The 19,210-nt window shown below is 25.2% G+C and overlaps 1 protein-coding gene across 4 annotated transcripts; it reads right to left on the reverse strand.

The window, feature by feature from the left end:
* Nucleotides 1–3,187: 3,187 nt before the first annotated feature.
* Nucleotides 3,188–18,648, reverse strand: LOC145835579 (somatostatin receptor type 2-like). 4 transcript variants are annotated; one of them, XM_082943241.1, is made up of 15 exons: nucleotides 18,595–18,648; nucleotides 18,401–18,491; nucleotides 17,596–17,727; nucleotides 14,907–15,027; nucleotides 14,315–14,477; nucleotides 11,731–11,912; nucleotides 8,474–8,593; nucleotides 7,760–7,845; nucleotides 6,712–6,783; nucleotides 6,395–6,507; nucleotides 6,113–6,170; nucleotides 5,759–5,904; nucleotides 5,039–5,151; nucleotides 4,608–4,730; nucleotides 3,188–4,327 (listed from the first exon to the last, which is right to left on the reverse strand). In XM_082943241.1, the coding sequence occupies exons 2-15, from the start codon at nucleotides 18,417–18,419 to the stop codon at nucleotides 4,297–4,299; spliced, it is 1,479 nt and encodes a 492-aa protein (XP_082799367.1). In that variant the 5' UTR covers nucleotides 18,420–18,491; nucleotides 18,595–18,648; the 3' UTR covers nucleotides 3,188–4,296. The 4 variants fall into 4 exon arrangements, with proteins under 4 accessions (XP_082799367.1, XP_082799368.1, XP_082799370.1 ...); XM_082943242.1 differs by having other exon boundaries at nucleotides 18,401–18,473; nucleotides 18,595–18,645; XM_082943244.1 differs by lacking the exon at nucleotides 17,596–17,727 and having other exon boundaries at nucleotides 18,595–18,637.
* Nucleotides 18,649–19,210: the final 562 nt, after the last annotated feature.

Below are 19,210 nucleotides of genomic sequence, written 5' to 3' on the forward strand. Positions count from 1 at the left end.
TTTAGAAATGATCTTGTTAGAAATGATCGGGTTAGAAGTGACCGGGTTAGAAATGATCGGGTTAGAATAGATCGGATTAAAAGTGATCGGGTTAAATTGGGTTAGAAATGATTGGGTTAGAAGTGATTGGGTTAGAAGTGATTCGGTTAAAAGCGATTGGGTTAGAAGTGATCAGGTTAGAAATGATAGTGGGTTAGAATTGATCGTCTCTCGTTTTTAAAGAATAGTTTTAATAAAAAACTCAAAATATCATCAACAAATTTTTTTATCAAAAACAATATATAGGGTTTTAAAAATTGTTTGTTGTTTATAATTATAGCTTTTTTAGTTACAGTAAATAAAAACAGTTTTCTAAAGTTTTGTTTTCTCAGTTTCTCAAAGTTAAAAAATATATTAAACTTAATTGACTAATCTCAAATATAAGTATTCTATTAATCTTGAAGAAAGAGTATATATATAGTTTATTCTACGACAAAAATACGCTCAAAATATTTGATCCTAGGACCTGGTGCACGAAAAAACCTTTCGGTTATTGAGTCGCACACCACGAATACCTTTTAACGTCTTGTCCACGACAGAAATGAATTATTTTATTCAGTATTTTGTTCAGTATGAAATTCAGTATTTTAGTAAAATATATATATTTTTTTCAACTATTCAAAATATAAATTAAGTGTTTGTTAACAAAATCCTAGTCTTTTTTATCAAATTTTTTTATTTATAAATTTATTTAATTTTGAATTAAAAATATCTTTATTACTGTATTTAAATTTCTCAAGTTGCTAGTATATTTTTTGTCTTGTATAGAATTTTTTTTATGAATTTATTTAATTTTTTAATTAAAATTATCATTACTACTGTATTTAAATTTCTCAAGTTGCTAGTATATTTTTTTGTTTTCTACAGAATTGATAATGTTTGTTTAATAAACGAAAGATCTTTTCAATGTTAGTATTTTTTAAAAGAATGAGACAGTGGTATTTTAATGGTTTCTAAACATTTTTTGTTTTAATTTAGTAAAATTTTTAAAAACTGTCCAGTTTTCAAAATCAAAAGAAGCAGACTTCCCTACATTCCATCGTTTTAATTTTTTATAAATGTTTCAAAATTAATATAACTAATATTACCTTAGAATTTAAATTTAATGCTTGAAATCTGTTTAAGTTAAATATGTGTTTGTTTTATTTTACATTTCTTTATGTTGCTGTCAACTGTCATTCTTTTTGATACCAGTTACGAAACTAATTTCCGAACAAAGCTATTAAAAGTAGATTTTTGAAGTCTAGCAATAATAGTACGTATATCTACCGTACTTAAAATATCATGCTATTATATTTTAGTGATTGATGGTAAGTTGATTTAAAAGATTTAAAAACTGTCTAATGGAATATTAAGTTTAATGATTTGATTAAAACGGATGTCGGTAAACTGCGGCCCGCGAGCATGCTTTAAACTTAAAGTAATTTTTATGAGTTTCAAAATAAAGTACAAAAAAATTAGTATAATTTACTGAAAAATCGAAACTCACACTAGTATTTCTTGTCTGTTATGAAGTAAAACATTAAAACAACAGTCCGCAAATATTATTATTATCGAAAATTCGGCCTGCTTCACCAAGTTCCTGCCAACCCCTGGTTTGAAAGATGAAAACAACTATTTTAGATCTAGTATCATGTTGTTTTATACGCATTAAATAATTCCTATATAAAGTTAAACATAACTTAATTTTTATGTGTGGTGTTCGGGAACAGGTTACTTTTGCACAAGCGTCACTTTTGCACGGCGACTCTTTTGCACGAGGGGAAACTTTTGCACGAAGGGTCACTTTTGCACGAAGGGTCATTTTTGCACGAGAGTAAAAAAAAATACAATAAAAAGAAAATTAAACTTTTGAAGAAAAAAAAATATATAAATACAAAAAGACTAATTAATAAAAAAAAAATTACCGTAAGGGTTAGTGGTAACAGTGATAAAAAAGAAAAAATAATAAAATAGAAAAAATTACAAAACAAAAAAAGACAAAATAAATAAATAAACTAATAAAAAAAACAAAAAAAAATCACCGAGGGTAAGGCTTAGGGATAACAGTGGTAGAAAAAAAAAATATGGTTATCAAAAAAAAACTGGAAAATAAAATTATAAAAATATATAAAAAAAGATAATATAACGACCGAAGGTAAAAGTTGGAGACAGGGATAGTGGTGAAGGTAAAAAAAAATAAATATCATAAAAAAATCTTTAACTTTTTTCAACATGTGCAAATGTGTCTTCGTGCAAAAGTGACCCTCACTGCAAAAGTGACGCCGTGCAAAAGTGTCCCCTTGTGCTAAAGTGACGCTCGTGCGAAAGAGTCGCCGTGCAAAAGTGTCCTCTCGTGCAAAAGTGACGCTCGTGCAAAAGTGACGCTCGTGTAAAAGTGACGTTTGTGCAAAATTGACACTTACACGTTTTGTTCATTTAATTTAAAATGTTTAAATTAATTTATTATAATATTTGTAATTTTACTAATTTAAACACTTGATTGACTGGTATTTAATACGTTTTTTTTTTCATCTTGTAATCGTGACAACATTCAGTCGAATTTTTAGTTGCAATATAAATACGTATAGGAAATTACAAAAATAAAAACGTGTTATGAAGAAGAAAATATCAGTTAGCTTGTTATAAGTAAAATATAGCTAATATCGTATAAGAAATATAATTAAAAATGAGCTACATCTTAGTTGACTTTACTACAATAAAACTATTGTAAAGTATCATAGTTGTAAAGTTAATCTGTTTTTGAAAATAACAAAAAAACTTATTGTTAAAGGACTATCATTTAAAGAACTTTGTTTCGCTTAATTGTACAGTTTTAGAAACAGTTGTCGAATAATTAAATTGATCTGAAAATCGAATAAAAATTAGCTGAAAACGCTTTAACACAAGTCCGTTCGAGTTTGTAAATATAATATACTCAGCCACCAGAGGTAGAATATTTTTAATTTAATGTGTGTATACCATTTTTTTTAGGTTATCTACAAAAAATAATTGAATATATTGAAATTGCTAGCTTTTTATAGTTTATAGCATAAAGTTACTTTTAAGACTTTAACTTAATATAAATTAATTCAATTAATTTGAATACAATTGTAAAAAAAAAATCAATAGAAAAAATTTTGAAGAAAAATTTAATGATAAGTTCAATAAAAAACAATAGTTTTATTCAAAATTATTCCCAAAACACTCAAACTTTAAGTAACAATTCAAAAAATCATTTAAATAACTTATTTTTTAGAAATTTAAAATTATATTTTTATTTATCAGTAAACAACTAAAACTATAAATACTATAATTTTTTTTTAGGATATTAAACGATGAACACTTAAACTGAGCAAATTACGACCAAATAAGTTTAGTATAATACTTAGAAAGGATTTAACTAGCTATTATACATGATTTCAGCTGTAATATTTTCTTATAAAATATCAAACGAGTATATTTTAAACAATTAGGTTGTAAAACAGGGTAGCTGTCTAAAATGCACGAGCGTAAAAAATTGCACGAGTGCACAAAATTACACGAAGATACTTTTGCACGAGGGGATAAAATTGCACGAAGATACTTTTGCACAAAGGGTCACTTTTGCACGGGCAGACAATTCTGCACGGGTTAAATTTTTATTTTATTTTTAAAATTTTTTTATTAGTTTTTTTTATTAATTATTTTTTTTTTACTTTCACTGTTACTCCTAATCCTTATCCTCGGTCGGTAAGTTATATTTTATTTATTATTTTTTTTTTTTTCAAATTTTTAAAATTTAAATTTTTTAATTTTTTTTTTCACTTTTGTTTATTTTTTTTCTGTATATTTTACTCTCGTGCAAAAATTTAACTCGTACAAAATTGACCCTTGGTGCAAAATCGTCTTCGTGCAATTTTGTGCTTTCGTGCAATTTTGTTGTCGTGCAATTTTGTCCCCTCGTGCAATTTTATTTTTGTGCAAATCAGATCCGTTCCCTGTAAAACATATCACTTAAAAAAATATATGTAAAGTAACAAGATTTGCTGAAGAAAAGCTGTAAATAAACAATCAAAATAAAAATTAAAGACTAACACATTATAAAAAAAATTGTAAGCTAGTTATAATAAGTTTAAATAAGGTAGAACATTTTAACAAAAAGATAAACAATTTTAATAAGAAAAATTAAAAGATTTAATAAAAAGTGTTCCAGTATAAATATATGGTAGTGGGCTTTTATTTTAATAGTTTTCATCGTTATAATATACTGATTTTTCGACGATAATGTTAGTCTGTTTAAATTCCTTCACCATTTGAAACTGATTTACTGTTTTATGTTAAACATTAAAATAATTAAAAACTTTTTCGAGTATATTATAAGTTAAAAAAATTAATTTTAATTTATTAAACTTAATTCTCACTTAATTGTTCTTACAAAATTTACAAAAAAAAAATATTTTAGAAGGTTAACAAGTAGAAAAGTAAATTAGTTTATAGCTATAATAACAAGAAGCAACAACATTGGTTGTATATATTATTGGTTTTTAACTTAGCGTTTTAGTATCCTTATAATAAATATTAAGTATGTTTCAAAATAGCAAAACAACCTATTCATTCTAGTGACAGCAGTGGCTGACACTTCACTTAATTGTCTCGTCTTGACCATTTTAGTTTTTTTTTGTTTTTCATTTGTTAAAGATATGCTTCGTTTTACAGTTCTTTTTGCTCGACTTCGTAAAAAAATTATTTGTTTATTTTAAGTGTTTTGTGCAAATGTTTTTAAAATATATTATCGTAGCTTAAAAATATTTAAATCTTGTTTATCCTAGAATTAAGGTATATTTAAAAATTATTATTACACTTAGCAAAATTTTAATCTGACGCCTTTTCTTGTTAAAAAATGTGTAGTTTTACTAATTTCTGTTGAAGTATATCCTAATATATGTTTAGAAAAAACTTCTGTATTATTTTATTTAGAATAAACATAGAAACGTATCAGTTGATTAAAGTTTACATAACTGTAAAAATTATAACAAACCTGAAACGTTTTCTAAAGTCAGTTCCGAAATAACTGTAGAATAATGGATTGAAGAGGGAATTAAGATATGCCATAATTGAAGCGAACTGGGAGAGTTGAGTGCATATATGTCCCTGTAAAAAATAACTTACAGTTGTTTTATATTTTATAACATCTCATCAATTTAATAATAAGGAGATTAATTAAAATTTACTTACACATACCTGAATATAATACTTTGAAAAACATAAAGTTATTGAAGTTAATTATTTCAATTGTTTACTATTTTTTAGTTAGATTGAGAACCTATCTCTAGAAAAGTAAACCTAAATTAAGACAAAACTTAATAAGTTTATTATTAATTTACACTTTAATTTCAAACCCCAGCTTATATAAAACGGTAAAATCATAGCTAATAAAATTTCAGGGATGTCAAGACAGTTATGTCTCATAAAAACATGCTTAAGCGGAAACTAATCTAAAAAAAACTCTTTGTTTTTAGAAATGCATTAAGTTAAACGTATTAAAAATTCCAACAAAGTTAAGGAACAGGATTAAACCTACTTCTAGATCAACAAAAGCGTAAACTCTATAATGATTTTATTAAGTTAAGACCTGTTAGCTCAACTTCATTCGTACACACACTTATTTGATGCATAGGTTGTAAAAAACATCTTATAAAAGTAAAAATAGTTAATTTTCTTAAGTCTAAAAGCCTTCAAAAAATTTTACAATAGAAACTTTTTCTGCAGATAAGTTTATGCCTTTTATTTTAGCCATATGTAGTACATTCACTGGCATCCAACAAATAATGAAAGCAGTCACCAAACTCAGAGACATGTAAGTAACTTTATTTCGTATTTTTAGTGATTTTTCATTTGATTTATCTGAAATTATATAAGTGAGTTTATTTTTTTAAAGCATATTCATTTAAAAAAAAAAAATAACATAGCTTTGTTTTTTAACATAGGATATGAAACATAAAACTAAAGTACTTTGTGTTTACAGTTTAATTGTTAATTACAAAAGTGTAAAATATAAAAACTAAAATCAGATCTATAATTTTCATAAAAATTATATAAAAAAAAAAACAACCTGAACTTTTGCTGAACTTAACTTGTTTTATTATAAGTCCATATGCAATAGACATTACCTAAATCATTAGCATTTATTTTAAAATCTATGGTTATTTTAAAAACTTAACGTAGCAAACTCTAAAAAGTTTTGGAATATAAGTATTTCTAAAGTCTAAAACAAAAATAATGTATTTGATAATTTAAGTAGTAATTATTATCTATTTTCTTAAAGTTAATAAATTGTTTCAATTAAGATATACAGTTATATTTATACTTCAAAAAAACAAAAAAGTTAACTGACTGCTACAGGAAGAATATACAACAGTACAAAGTTTCCAATCAAAAAATTTGACCATTGTTTATTTTGGCCGAAATAATTGCATTGTGATGCAGACATGAAAGGTGTGCTTGTTTCTAAAAAAAATTAGATATAACTTAAGTGTATAAGCTTCTTTTAATAATTTCTTTAAAAGCAAAGCTAACTTACTTTCGATAGTTTTTATTCTGATCTCTATAACAATATCAAAAAAAAATTTATGATGAAATTTTTGTTGAAAAGCTCATAAAAATGATTAAATAACTAAGCGTTTATTTTTTAGTTGTATTACATAACATTACCGCTTATATCTTTATATGGCTTTTCTGTTTGATAATCTATTTCAGTATTACTCGGTAAGTTTTCATGGGTATCTGTTTGAAAAGTTTGAAAAATAAAGTTTGATAAACATTTTGTAGAAGTTTATCTAATAGATTAATATAACCTTTATAATTTTTTTTGAAATGTATTAACATCATATTGTAAGCCTCTTTAATTTGAGAAATTTTTTAATAACTCACAAAAGTAATTTTGTAAAAGTAAGGTAACTTTTACAAGTTTTTTATGATATAAAGTGTGATTAAAAAAATTCTACTACCATGGATCTATAATTTATATTTTACAGTACAGTTATCGCAATTATGCAAACCACCCTCAGTTAGGTAATACTTGTTCACACAACTATCGATGAGGGCATTTAAAAGGTTATACTGTACAGCAAATTGATATTTTGAATATGTGTTTTGTACTACAATGTTTTCATTTTGTGTTTTGTATTGTTTTTCGCACCCACCGTCATAGGACCCTCGAGCGGAAAATTAAAGCCAATCTTTGCTGCAAGCAGGCCATTGTAACAATTGTGTTTTAATAGAGAGATTAAAATTTCATCAGTATGATAAACCGAATACAAGTTTTAACTAAAACATAATCTTTTTCAGTATGTTTATCAGATTATACAAACTAAATGAGTATAAAAAAATGTAAAACTACAAATACTAAACTATTCGTTTTTAAAAGCTTTGTCGTTTTGAGAATTCATTATACAAAAAAATGTAGAAAATAAACCACTTGATTACAAAAGTTAAAGTTTTATTTCAATTTTTAATCAATAATGAGCTAAACTTAGAGCATTTAATTGTTTGTTTAACATCTACTTTACATACGATAGTACGTCTTTAAAAAAATTGACGTTGTTTAATCATATAACGATAAAATAACCCGTTTTTTATCTACTGAAATGTTTATTTGTTTTCAATTTTCATTAGACTTTTAGATATGTTTTCTCAATTTCTAACTTTGTAAAATTACACTAGTAAAATTTTTCGTGTGTCAAATGTACAACAAATAAACTTTCGTAGTATTCGTAGAAGTCGTAGTTTTCTTCGGTACTATTTCCAAGAAACTCAACAATAAGTTCATCTATAAATCCTCTCTTTCTATAAATTTAAACAGCTAAATTTCTAGTATAAAGCTTTGTTATGAAATAAGTTATTAGTTAAAGAAAATAGTTTAATCAGTTAATCAAAAGCTTACTAAATATACTTTACATAAAATTAGTAAAAAAAAAAGTAAATGATTTCAAAATTTAATTTGTTTTTCTTTACGTTGTTGTCATTGTTTTTAAGTAGTTTTGTTAGTACCTTATCAATTAAGATAACTTTTATTTGGTGGCTATCCTTAAGGGTAATTTACAACTTTGTACTGTTAACAACTATATGGATCTAATAGTTTTAACGATAAAAAGCAAGAAAATTTATATAAAATTAAGTTAGATATTCATTATCAGCCTAATACTCACCAATAAAAATAGCATATAAAGTAAGAGTTTAGTAAAAAATTATTAGTTAAACGTTTTTTTTTGCCTTATACTGATTGTTAGATAACAAAAAATGCTATATAGCTAAATAAGTTAGTAACTAATTATACTACTGTTCAAGAAAATAAGCTAACTGACAAATTTATATTTCAAAAGGCTCTCATCTTAAAAGTTACTAATCTACTAAAAAATCTTATAGTGTACTAAAATCCAAAATATTCTATTTAGACATTTATAGCTAAACTCACTTGCAACGCTGCTTGTCATGGTTGGTCACTTTTTCAACGCAAAGTTCATAAACGTTTTTATCAAGTGTATTACAGAAGCTTTGCTCACCACCTACATTTTTAGCAATTTCAAAACCATTCCTGGAAAAAATGTAGCATACTCAGTCAATGTTAGTTTTTAAGTTTAATATTTTTATAACTAAACCTTGCTATAATTAGTGAGAAAAAAAAATTATACTTTATATTTTGGTCGGAGTAACTTTTGTGCGAGAGAACACTTTTGTACTAAGTCATTTTGCGCGAGTAGTCATTTTTCAAGGGATTGAAATTTTTGCGTGTCCTCACTTTTGCACGGCGTCCCTTTTGCATGAATTGACACTTTTGCAAGGCGCCAGTTTAGCACGGGTTTAAACTTAGTTTCAGCTAATTGGTAAGCGGTTCCTCCTATAGGCTTGAAGAGCGGTTGGAAACGATTGTAGCGGTGGTTTACTATCACTGTTACCCCTAGCCCTTACCCCTGGTCAGTCAGCGGCTTCTTCTGTCGACCTGGTGAGCGGTGAATGACTTGCAGCGGTGATTTATCATGACTGTAACCCCTACCCCATGATCGGGAAGCGGCTCTTTCTGCCGGCTTGGTGAGCGGCGTGAAGATTGCAGCGGTGACTTAAACAAGTCAACCGTGCAAAAATTACGCTTCGTGCAATAATGAAACCCGTGCAAAAGTAAATATGTGCAAAATTGAAACCCGTACAAAACTATTACTTGTGAAAAAATTACTCTCCGTAAAAAAGTGACTGCTCGTACAATGGTGACTCCGTCCGTGCAAAGCTAATTACTCTCGAAAAAGTGACCCTTAGTGCAAAATAGACCCGTCTCCTTTAACACTATAGCATAGTTGAATGTGAAAAATGCGTCTTATGCGGAATCATATCTTAAGTGTTCACAAGAAATCTATGATGTAAATAAAACAATAGATGTAGAAACACATTTAGCTGTAAAGACTATTGAGTGTACGCTGCAGTTTGTATAAAATGCAATAAGATATACACCGGGTAAATTATGAGCAGTCTTTAAAAAAGTTGCAAAAAATTTTGTAAAACTTCAAAAAATAATGAAATTTTCAATGAGCTAAAAGACCAATATGTGTTAGCTATTCATTATAATAAAATCTATATACAAGATGTTACAACAATTTTAGAAGTTGTATCCACGTTCATTGTTTAAAAACAACAGTAAGAACTAATTTTGACAGAATTGTTGTGAAATAAAAGACTTACAGAAAAACTAATTAAATTTTTAAATTAAGATGATGACTGACAAATTAAAATAAATCGTTTAAACAAAGGTTTTAGATACTGACATGTAAAATTTGTACTATCAAAATAGTATTTATATAATTTTAGCTCCTTTTCTTAAAGTTGTCTATCTTAAATTACTCTTAATTACACTATTTCACATTATGTTTTTATTTAGGTTATGATATAGATATAAACGATTTACTTAGTATATTTTGTATTTAGTATTTTTATGTTTTAAGCTATATAGTTATTTGTCTCAAATAAATAAGGTAGCTCGATTTACTGAAATGTAAAGAGCTTGTTTAAATAAAAAAGTGTTTTATTATATAGATAAACAACATTGTTATGTGCAGTTTACTATTTTATCAAACTTGAAAAGGTCGTATTTTTTTTGCCACCGAAACCTGGTAGTAAATAAAACATTTAATTTTTGAATTTTTATTTATGTTTTAAGCTACAAACATAGTTTAAAAGTTCAATGTTTCTTTTATATATAGATAATAGCATGTTTTATAAACTTCAGTTTAGTGTTTTGATGAGTAGTTTCACAAGAAGACGATATAAAATCTTTCCTCTATCTTAATAGTAGCTTTATTATAAACTTTTACTGAACAATAGCAAACTTCTTTCCAAGTATGTTTTCAACTACCAGTGCAACTAAAACGAATTTCATTTTGTTTTGCAATATTTAGTTATCATCTTTAATTATACTCCCTATATTTTCCGTGCTCGAGTATTTTGTTTTTAAAATTGATTTTTCAATGTGTGTTTATAACTTCAAACTAAACTAATGACTAATTTTGGTACTTTGTATTTACTTAGTTATATAAGGTTGAAACTTAACATACAACTTTTATTCTAGGTATTAAATTAGTTTCTATAAATTTATATAAGTTTTATAACAAAATTTTTAGTTATCTGAACTTAACATTATTTTTTTGTTATCGTTTTTTACTTATATGAAATTGTAATCCTTAAAATTGAAAACACTTTTTTGGTCAAAAACTGTATTTGAAACTAGATTTATTTAAATTTTTTGGTGGCTCAAAAGTTTATTGGTGCGCAGAATATTTACGTTTTGGGGTTTTAGGCATCTACGAAATGTTACTAAAGTTAAGTTTAATTTTTGAAGATCAGATAGTATTAATACTATTAAATAATCTATAGTTATATGTCGACATGAAGTTTTGTACACGAAAAGCATAAGTTTAACTTTACTAAAAAAAATATAAGCGTATTCTTAAGTTTTCTTTTACTCAAGTTTGTTTTGCAGAAAATGCTTTTTAGATTTTAACTAGTTGTCATGGATCTTGTTAGCGGGCCGCAGTTTTCCGACCTCTGCCTTATTTGAACAATATGTATTATTGTTAATTAAAACTTGTGGTTTCATTACAAATTGAATAAAATTTACTTTTGTAAATCATATTTTAAAACAAAAAAGCAGAAGGTGTGTGAAACAGAACAAGCTGTTTTGTTTCAAAAGTTTAAATGGTTTAGTTTAATAGACGTATATAAATACATACATTAGTTTGGAATGCTTGTCTTAAACTTTGATAAACTGAGCCCTTTCTACGATATATATTTGTATACTAATTATTTTAGGAGCATATGAAAAAGTTTTCAAGTTCTATTGTGTTAACTTATATTACAAATGTTGAGTTATCAAACAAAGTTTTAAAACTGATAATTTTTATAATTTTTATATAGTTTTTTGTTGCATCATTAACATTCAAAATAACGAATTGAAAAAAAAAATCCGTTTTATTTATCTATTAAGAAACATTTAACTGCTTGTTTTTTTTGATAGTGTCTTATAAAAAACAAATTTTTAATCGATATGTTAAAATGATTTTACAACAAACTTTTAGACTTAAAAAAAGCAGAATTTATGGTATCGTAATCTTTAAATACATAAATTTAAGTATAGTACTTAGTCTAACAACATTCAAAAGTATTTTATTGCAAAGCTTATGGACAAACCCGCACAAGCAGTGAGGTTCCTCTCCCTTTACTACCGCATTTTGAATAACAGGAATACAAAACAAGATAGAAGCCGTCCAAACACAAAAAATAATGATACCAGCACTTTTCATCGTCCTAAATTTGTTCAATGTACTTGAAAATGGGTGACAAACTGCTATATAACGATCTACACTCATAACCTGTAATAATAAAATTTTTCTGTAACAATTTTTAGGTGACTAAACCTTAAATATTTGGTTAAGTGATCAGTTTCAACTACTAATTTGCTTGTTAAACTGTAAATTGACCTCATTGAATTGCTTACTAATGACAACTTTAATTTAAGTATGCAAAGATTGAAATGAATGAAAGTTAAAGATACCATATAAGGTATTTTAATAGAAAATAAACAAGCTGTGTTTTGTGGATCTTACAAATTTTATCAGTTGTAGTTATGAGGTTTAGTTATAGATATTATTAGTTATAAAGTAGGGAAGCTTAAGTTTGAAAACCTAAAATAAGTAAGGTCCGTATAAAGGTATAAAGAACTTTTTGAGTAACTAAAGGTATAAAATGATGTTCCTCTGGACCTTTCAAATAAGAGTTTCTTAAAGCGGGTGAAATCTCCATTTCGGAGAGATTTTTGCTATCCGAGGGCAATAATTAGTAAGGAGATGAAAAATTAAATAGGTAATTAATTAGCTTGTAAAGTAGGCACTTTTTTTTAATTCTGCCAAGTAGAGATTATGAAGATGGTTTTGGGCAACTTTGATTTGAATAAACATTTCTACACAATAATATCAATGTCATTAGACATTAAAAAAATAAGCACCCTAAAACAAAATTAACCCAGTAGATCTTATTTTCAGATCAATCTATTATAACGAATATTCCATTAGTTTTGTTAGATTTTTTGATAATAGGGTTGATCACGCTAATTCGATCATCAGGTCTGATGTTGTGGTCTGATGATCGAATTAGCGTGATCAACCCTATTGCTAAACTTGAGCTTGTCTCACGGCAAACGAAAGTCCAGGCTTCTGCTCTGCTGACTTTCGCCGATGTTTTTTTGTTGATCGTACTAAAACGAGCGTGCCAGATGTCTTGCGTAGTGGACAATGTTTTAAACGTTGCACGGTAAATGACAATGCTGACGTCACTGATCATTGCTAGCAAATGGTTGATTCATGTGAAAGCATGATAAACCGTTTGTAGATTGACGACTACAAGTTTTTGGTTGTGACTAACTGATGAGTCCTAATAAGGACGAAACCGGTCTCAGTCTACCGAAACTTGTGGTCTGATGATCGAATTAGCGTGATCAACCCTATTGTTAAACTTGAGCTTGTCTCACGGCAAACGAAAGTCCAGGCTTCTGCTCTGCTGACTTTCGCCGATGTTTTTTGTTGTGAGATATCTTTTTATACAAAAAATGATACTTTTTGAGTTTTTCTTAATGTGTTAAACTTAATTTTGGATAAAAAATATACTAGCTAACTAATTTTATTTTAAATGACTATTGATATCAAATAAGTATAAAAAAAAAAACTTTAAATTTATCTAAGTGCATGTTTAAATATAGGGTGCACAACGATTCAAATTTTGAAAGTTCAAATTTCGAATTTCAAATACTGATAAAACTAAGTTATTGAGAATTATCTCTTTAAATTAATATTAAAAATAAACGTTATTTTAAAGTTAACAATTAGACTTTCAAATACATTTATATACCTTTTATCTAAAATTTATCAAAAATATATGATTTAAAAGGAATTCAAAACTTACAAAAGAATGATTATTTTTAGAGATCATGAACTTTTTTCTCAACAAATATTTTTTAACTTTTTCAACCATCAAAGTTTTAAAATAAGTATTTCAAGTAATTAAAATTCTTTTGAGATATTGACCAATTAGAATTTCAATAATTTTTTATTTTTCTCTAACAATTACTTTGTTTTAAAGCTTATTTTAAAACTAGAATACTAAATAAAGAACGACTAATAAAACGTTTTATTGGTTATGCTGTTATTCTGATCCATGGTTTTTCCCGAAACTAATTGGAATATAACTAAACATAAATAATAACTTTCAGTGTAGAATTAATCAATTAGACAATATTTCAAAATAATCCAAGAACTTCACTTACTCATGATCTCATTGAGCGCAACTCTGTTTGCTTATTAAGATTTAAAAAGAATAAATTTGTATTTATTTTCCTTTTAGAAGTAGAGATCTTTGTTCATAGTTTTGCAAAACATTAAAAAAATATAATAAGAATATTATTTATTTTGTTTAATCTCTTATGGTTTCAAATAAATTTATTCGTTGTTTTTATGTACCGTACATCTAAAAACTATGAAATTTTAAAGAAAATAAATAATGAAGTTTTCTATCAACATTAACCTTAAAAAATAAGTTTATAAAACTGTTTTTGTTTAACTGTATTTTGTTGTTTAACGTCAAAAGTATTTATGTCCATTAATCTACAGTAGGTCTCAAGTATTCATTTAGATTACCATCAAAAGAAAAAAAAGATAAATAATAAAATAGATTAAGTTAATATAACTGAAAAAAAATTGTAGTTATAATAGTTTTAACTTACAACGAAAAAAAGTACAGAAGCATTATAATTCAAAAACTGCATTGTTTCTACACCCACGCAAACACTTTGTGAAAAAGGCCATTTTTTGTGTAAATCCTGACTAGCTTTAAACGGAATGATTAGTAGAAAAAACATGTCTGCAATTGCAAGCTGTAGCACATACCTAAGTTTGATTTTGTTATAAGCTTTACTGTCATTTTTTATTTATAAAAGGAGTCTTTTTTATAAAAGTTGTTTTGATTTTTTTTAACTAAAATATTTAATCTATAAAACTAGTAGGAAGTTATAAGACTAGTAAATAATTTTACGTTAGTTTTTGTTAACTATGACATTCTAATTTTTAGTTTCCGACTATAAACTTTTTTACTTATTTTTAAAACAATTTTTTTTTAAATGCTATAAATACTGTAAAAATACTAGTTATACTTAAACTAAAACTGAAAACTCACTATTTAATTAAAATGAATTGTTTGAAGGTAGTTCTAAACCAATTTTATTACTAATAATTAAGTTAACAAAAACTTATAATTTTGTAGAAAAAAATGTTACTGAAAATAATTGAAATTAAAAATTTACAGATGAACATACTTACAAATATAAAACAGCCTTTTTGTATTCTTTTAAAACAACAATAATAAACATGCTTAACAAGTTAGCAAACACTCCGAGGATGCAAATAACAATTGTTGCTACTACCTTTGCGTAATTTATGTCTGAAAAAAGTAGTTAAAGTTAAGATAAATACTAATATAAATACATTTAACATTTTTAGTTAGATTTTTGATTATACCTCTAAAATTGTTGAAAATATAGTATATGCTTAAATATAAATATTGTTAACACGTCATAGAAATTATTTAGTTTATGCTGGTATAGTTAAATTATTTTACAAAGTTTATCCATATAAACTGCTAAAAAAACTACTTTATAGCGCAATATCACAAAAGAAAAACTACTTTTATGTATACTTGCACTGATAGTTGTCAGTTTTTGTTACATATTATAGTTGGTACATCATCGACTAATATAAATATTAAACATAAAATTATCATACAATGATAGTTTCTGTAGTTTTAAAGAAAGGTATTAATTTTAAATGTTTTTTATTTTTATTGAACAGCACCCAATTTATTAACCTGACACGTTTATCTGTCTTAAATTAATAACACAGTTCTGCGAAGTTCTGAAAAAAAAACCAGAAACAAAATATAGAAACAGAAAAACAAGTGTCAGTTCAATAAATTGAGTACTGTACAATTTGATGTTATATTTTCAAACAAACTTTTCTTGTTCAGATCTTTAATAGAATAAATATTAATAAATAATAGTTTTAGAACTTTTGTTTTAAAAACAAAACATTTTACGATTAATTTTAAAAGTTTTGATAATATTTTTGAAATATTATTTTTTTAGGTCTATTTTTATAAGTTTCTATTTGATATATTTTAAAATTAAGTTAATTTGGATACTCTAAAAAAAAAACCTTTTACAACAACTAATTACATAGTTTTTTTTAAATAAAACTATTACTTTGCATATAAAAATAGATATACAAAATTTTTTTTTTAGTTATTAAGAGGTTTTTTGAATCCCTTTAAAACAGCCATGCAGTATCAATCGTGCTGATTACAAACAATTAATAAGTTTAGTGATCATCAGACCTTAAGAATAACTATATATACTTTTAAAAAAGACTATAACGAAATTAATTTGAATAAGTTTTTCAACTTCTAAAAATACTTAAATAGTCCTGGACAAGACACTAAACTGCATCTGTGGTGTATGACTCAACAAATGAAGACTTTTTCGTACACCATGTCCTTGGACATAACCTTTTAAGTGCTTTATGTTTTTTGTTCAATCAACATTAAATAAGTATATAAAAAATTATTTTATAAATAGTTGTATATTATAACTACTTTTGTAGTAATTAAAAAGCACAAAAAACAGTATCTACAATAACAAGCTTTTTTGTATAGTAGCCAATATAAAGGTACATTTAAAACCCGATTAGGTAAAATTGTTGCTTTAATTTTGATCTAAACTTAATATATATAAGAACAAAGTTTTTAATACATGGACAGAAAAATTGTTAATAGTTTAAAAAATTAAACTAATAACAAAATCTTAAAATTTTATACTATTAACTAATCTTTATAAAAAAATTGTAAAACTTCAAATGTACCAAAATACTAAATGTAACAAAAATGTTTTCCTTTTTTCTTTAAACAATATAATATTTCAAATAAATAACATTAACGTTAAAATAAATGAATTGATTATCGGGGATTAGCCAATATTTTCAATAATAATTTTATTTAAAAGAATTAGTTTTTTTATTTAAAATTAAAACTTTAACAAATAAAAGCAGTTTCAGAAAAAGAAATTAGATATAAAAACTCAATTTTAAAACTAGATCGCATACATATATCAATATTAAAAGTATTTATGGAAACATTATAAAGCTCTCTTTTTAATACCAAACGCAAAGCAGTAATTCTCTTACTTTTCAAAAGCTGTACGCATAATATTATTAGTTGAACACTTAAAAAAAATCTAATATTATAATAGTTTAAATACATTCGATAGTGTACAGTATAAAAAAATTAAAAAGATCTATAAAAAATAGTTATAGTGGTAAAGTAAGCTGAAAATTCTACTTATTCAAGCTTTGTATAGTAAATAACTTTTTTGTGCATATAGTTTTTAATTATATTCAGACTTATATGCACAGGTTAATTTAAAAAAAAACCATTTTTTTTAGAAATAGATTTGTAAAATTAATATACTTTAAGTGTTTTATTACTTAATACTACTATTACGTTTGAACAGTGCTCTATGATTATTTCAACCATGGAATCGTTTAAATACTGCTAGTATGTTTACAAATACAAAAAAATAGTTAAAATATTTAGTTTTAACTATTTTAAGGATTTTGATTATGACCGAAATAGTTAAAGTCCTTGATTTGAACACAAAGAAAAAAATAAGTCATTCTAACAAAACTGAGATTTAAACAAATTTTGATAACTTTATTTTTTGAATTTATGTAATATAAAAAAAAAACTACATATTTAACTTATAAATTCAAACTGATCTCACGATATTAGCTAATTATTTTATTTAACTCGATATACATAACACTGTCAAACGCAACTAAAAATTTACATTAAAAAATCAAATATGATCTAACCGTACTGAAAATTCAAAAAAAAAAATATTGTGTTCAAGGAAGTTGATAAGTAGGCTTTATATAAAACTACATTAAAACCAAGACAAACTTGGCTGGTCAGTTTGAAAAATACTACTAGCTTTGGTTGTTGCAATTGAGGTCATTCTTGCTGTGAAGAAAAGTGAGGAGTTTGAATTAAGTAGGTCAGAGGTATTCGAATGGGGTCCAAAAGTGGAAAAGTCTTTAACAAAAATATACATTAAATTAAAACTATCAAAAAATAGTTTTTAAAAAAGTACTAAGTTTAATATTTTTTTTCAATCTTAAACAACCTTTAAAATTAGTTTATGAAGTAAAATTAAACTTAGTTTATATACAACTAAAGAACTTATGTTTCCAAAAGAATTGTTAAATTCTATTTTTACCTACACGACGCTATCAATAAACAGTTTTAAAGTAAGAAAATTTTGTTAACTACTTTGTTTAGACTGTCAATAAGTTTAGTTTGGTTTTAGCTTTTAAAATAATTTAATAAACTTTTTTCAACTTAACTTGATTTATACCTTGTATGCAATAAATAAGAAAAATAAAACCTACGATTGTTTTAAATATGAAATGTTTAGCTATATAATGTTTGTAAAGGTTACTAAATGTAAATGTAAAGATAATAAATAATAACTATTTTCATTAATGTATTAATATTTTATTAATTTAAGGAAGTTACTTATAGTTTTCTTTGTTAAGATTATAGTCGTATCTTTATAATTTTCTTAAATTGAATAAAAAGTTTAAATTTAAGTTTATTTAGAGCTACTAATCAAAAGTTCAAAAATATTATAATGATTTAGATTCAAAATTTGGAAAGAATTTAACACAACTTTAAAATAGTTCATGTAAAAAATAAATTGGCTTACTTCCAAAAAGACCGCTCATGTTGAAGAGATAGTTTTGCTTCTCAACTATTACTATTCTTTTATTCTTAGTAGACTAAAGTTGATAGAAAATCTAAGTTAATGAAGATTCAAAAATTTATCAAAAAATATGTCATTTTTACAGTTGTCTGTATATAAAAAAACCTCAAAAATAACAAAAGTTTAATTAAACTTACGGTTTTTTTTTTTAATTTCTTTCAGTGTTCTCATTAACCCGAAAAGACAAGTTTGTTAGGTACTTAAGTTTTATTGGTAAATAAGTAAAACGTGTTGAATTGACTACTTCCTTGTTTGTTAAACTTTTCTTTTGATTTCTATCAAAATAATTCATATATACCTTTTTAATTTTAAGAATTGTTTTAAAATCGTGTGATTATTCATAACGTGTAAACAAAATTTTAATTAGTTTTATTGTTAAAATGTTAAAAAAATATACCAGTTTCTTAAAAGAAGAACAGTTTTTTTTTTTTTTAATTGTTCGATCTAATTAAATCGTATAGTTAAAACTTTTAGTTTTTTAAACAAAAAAATTTTTTGTTTAGTTGGAGGTCGTAAAGCTTAACTAAACGGCTAAGCAGGTAAAACACCAAAAAAATCAAATAAACATGTTAAAATTTAATTGTTGTATCAGTACTAGATACAATTGAGATTTGCGTTTGAAATAGTCTGAATAAAAGTCATTCAACTTTAAAACAAACATCTTGAACAACATTACATTTTTAGTAAACTCAATTAAGCCAAAAGTATTTAGCATAGAATTATAGAATAATAAAAATTTATTTATAAGTAAGA

Source organism: Thalia democratica, chromosome 5 (assembly GCF_965202585.1).
Source record: "Thalia democratica chromosome 5, ktThaDemo2.hap1.1, whole genome shotgun sequence".
Classification (NCBI taxonomy): domain Eukaryota; kingdom Metazoa; phylum Chordata; class Thaliacea; order Salpida; family Salpidae; genus Thalia; species Thalia democratica.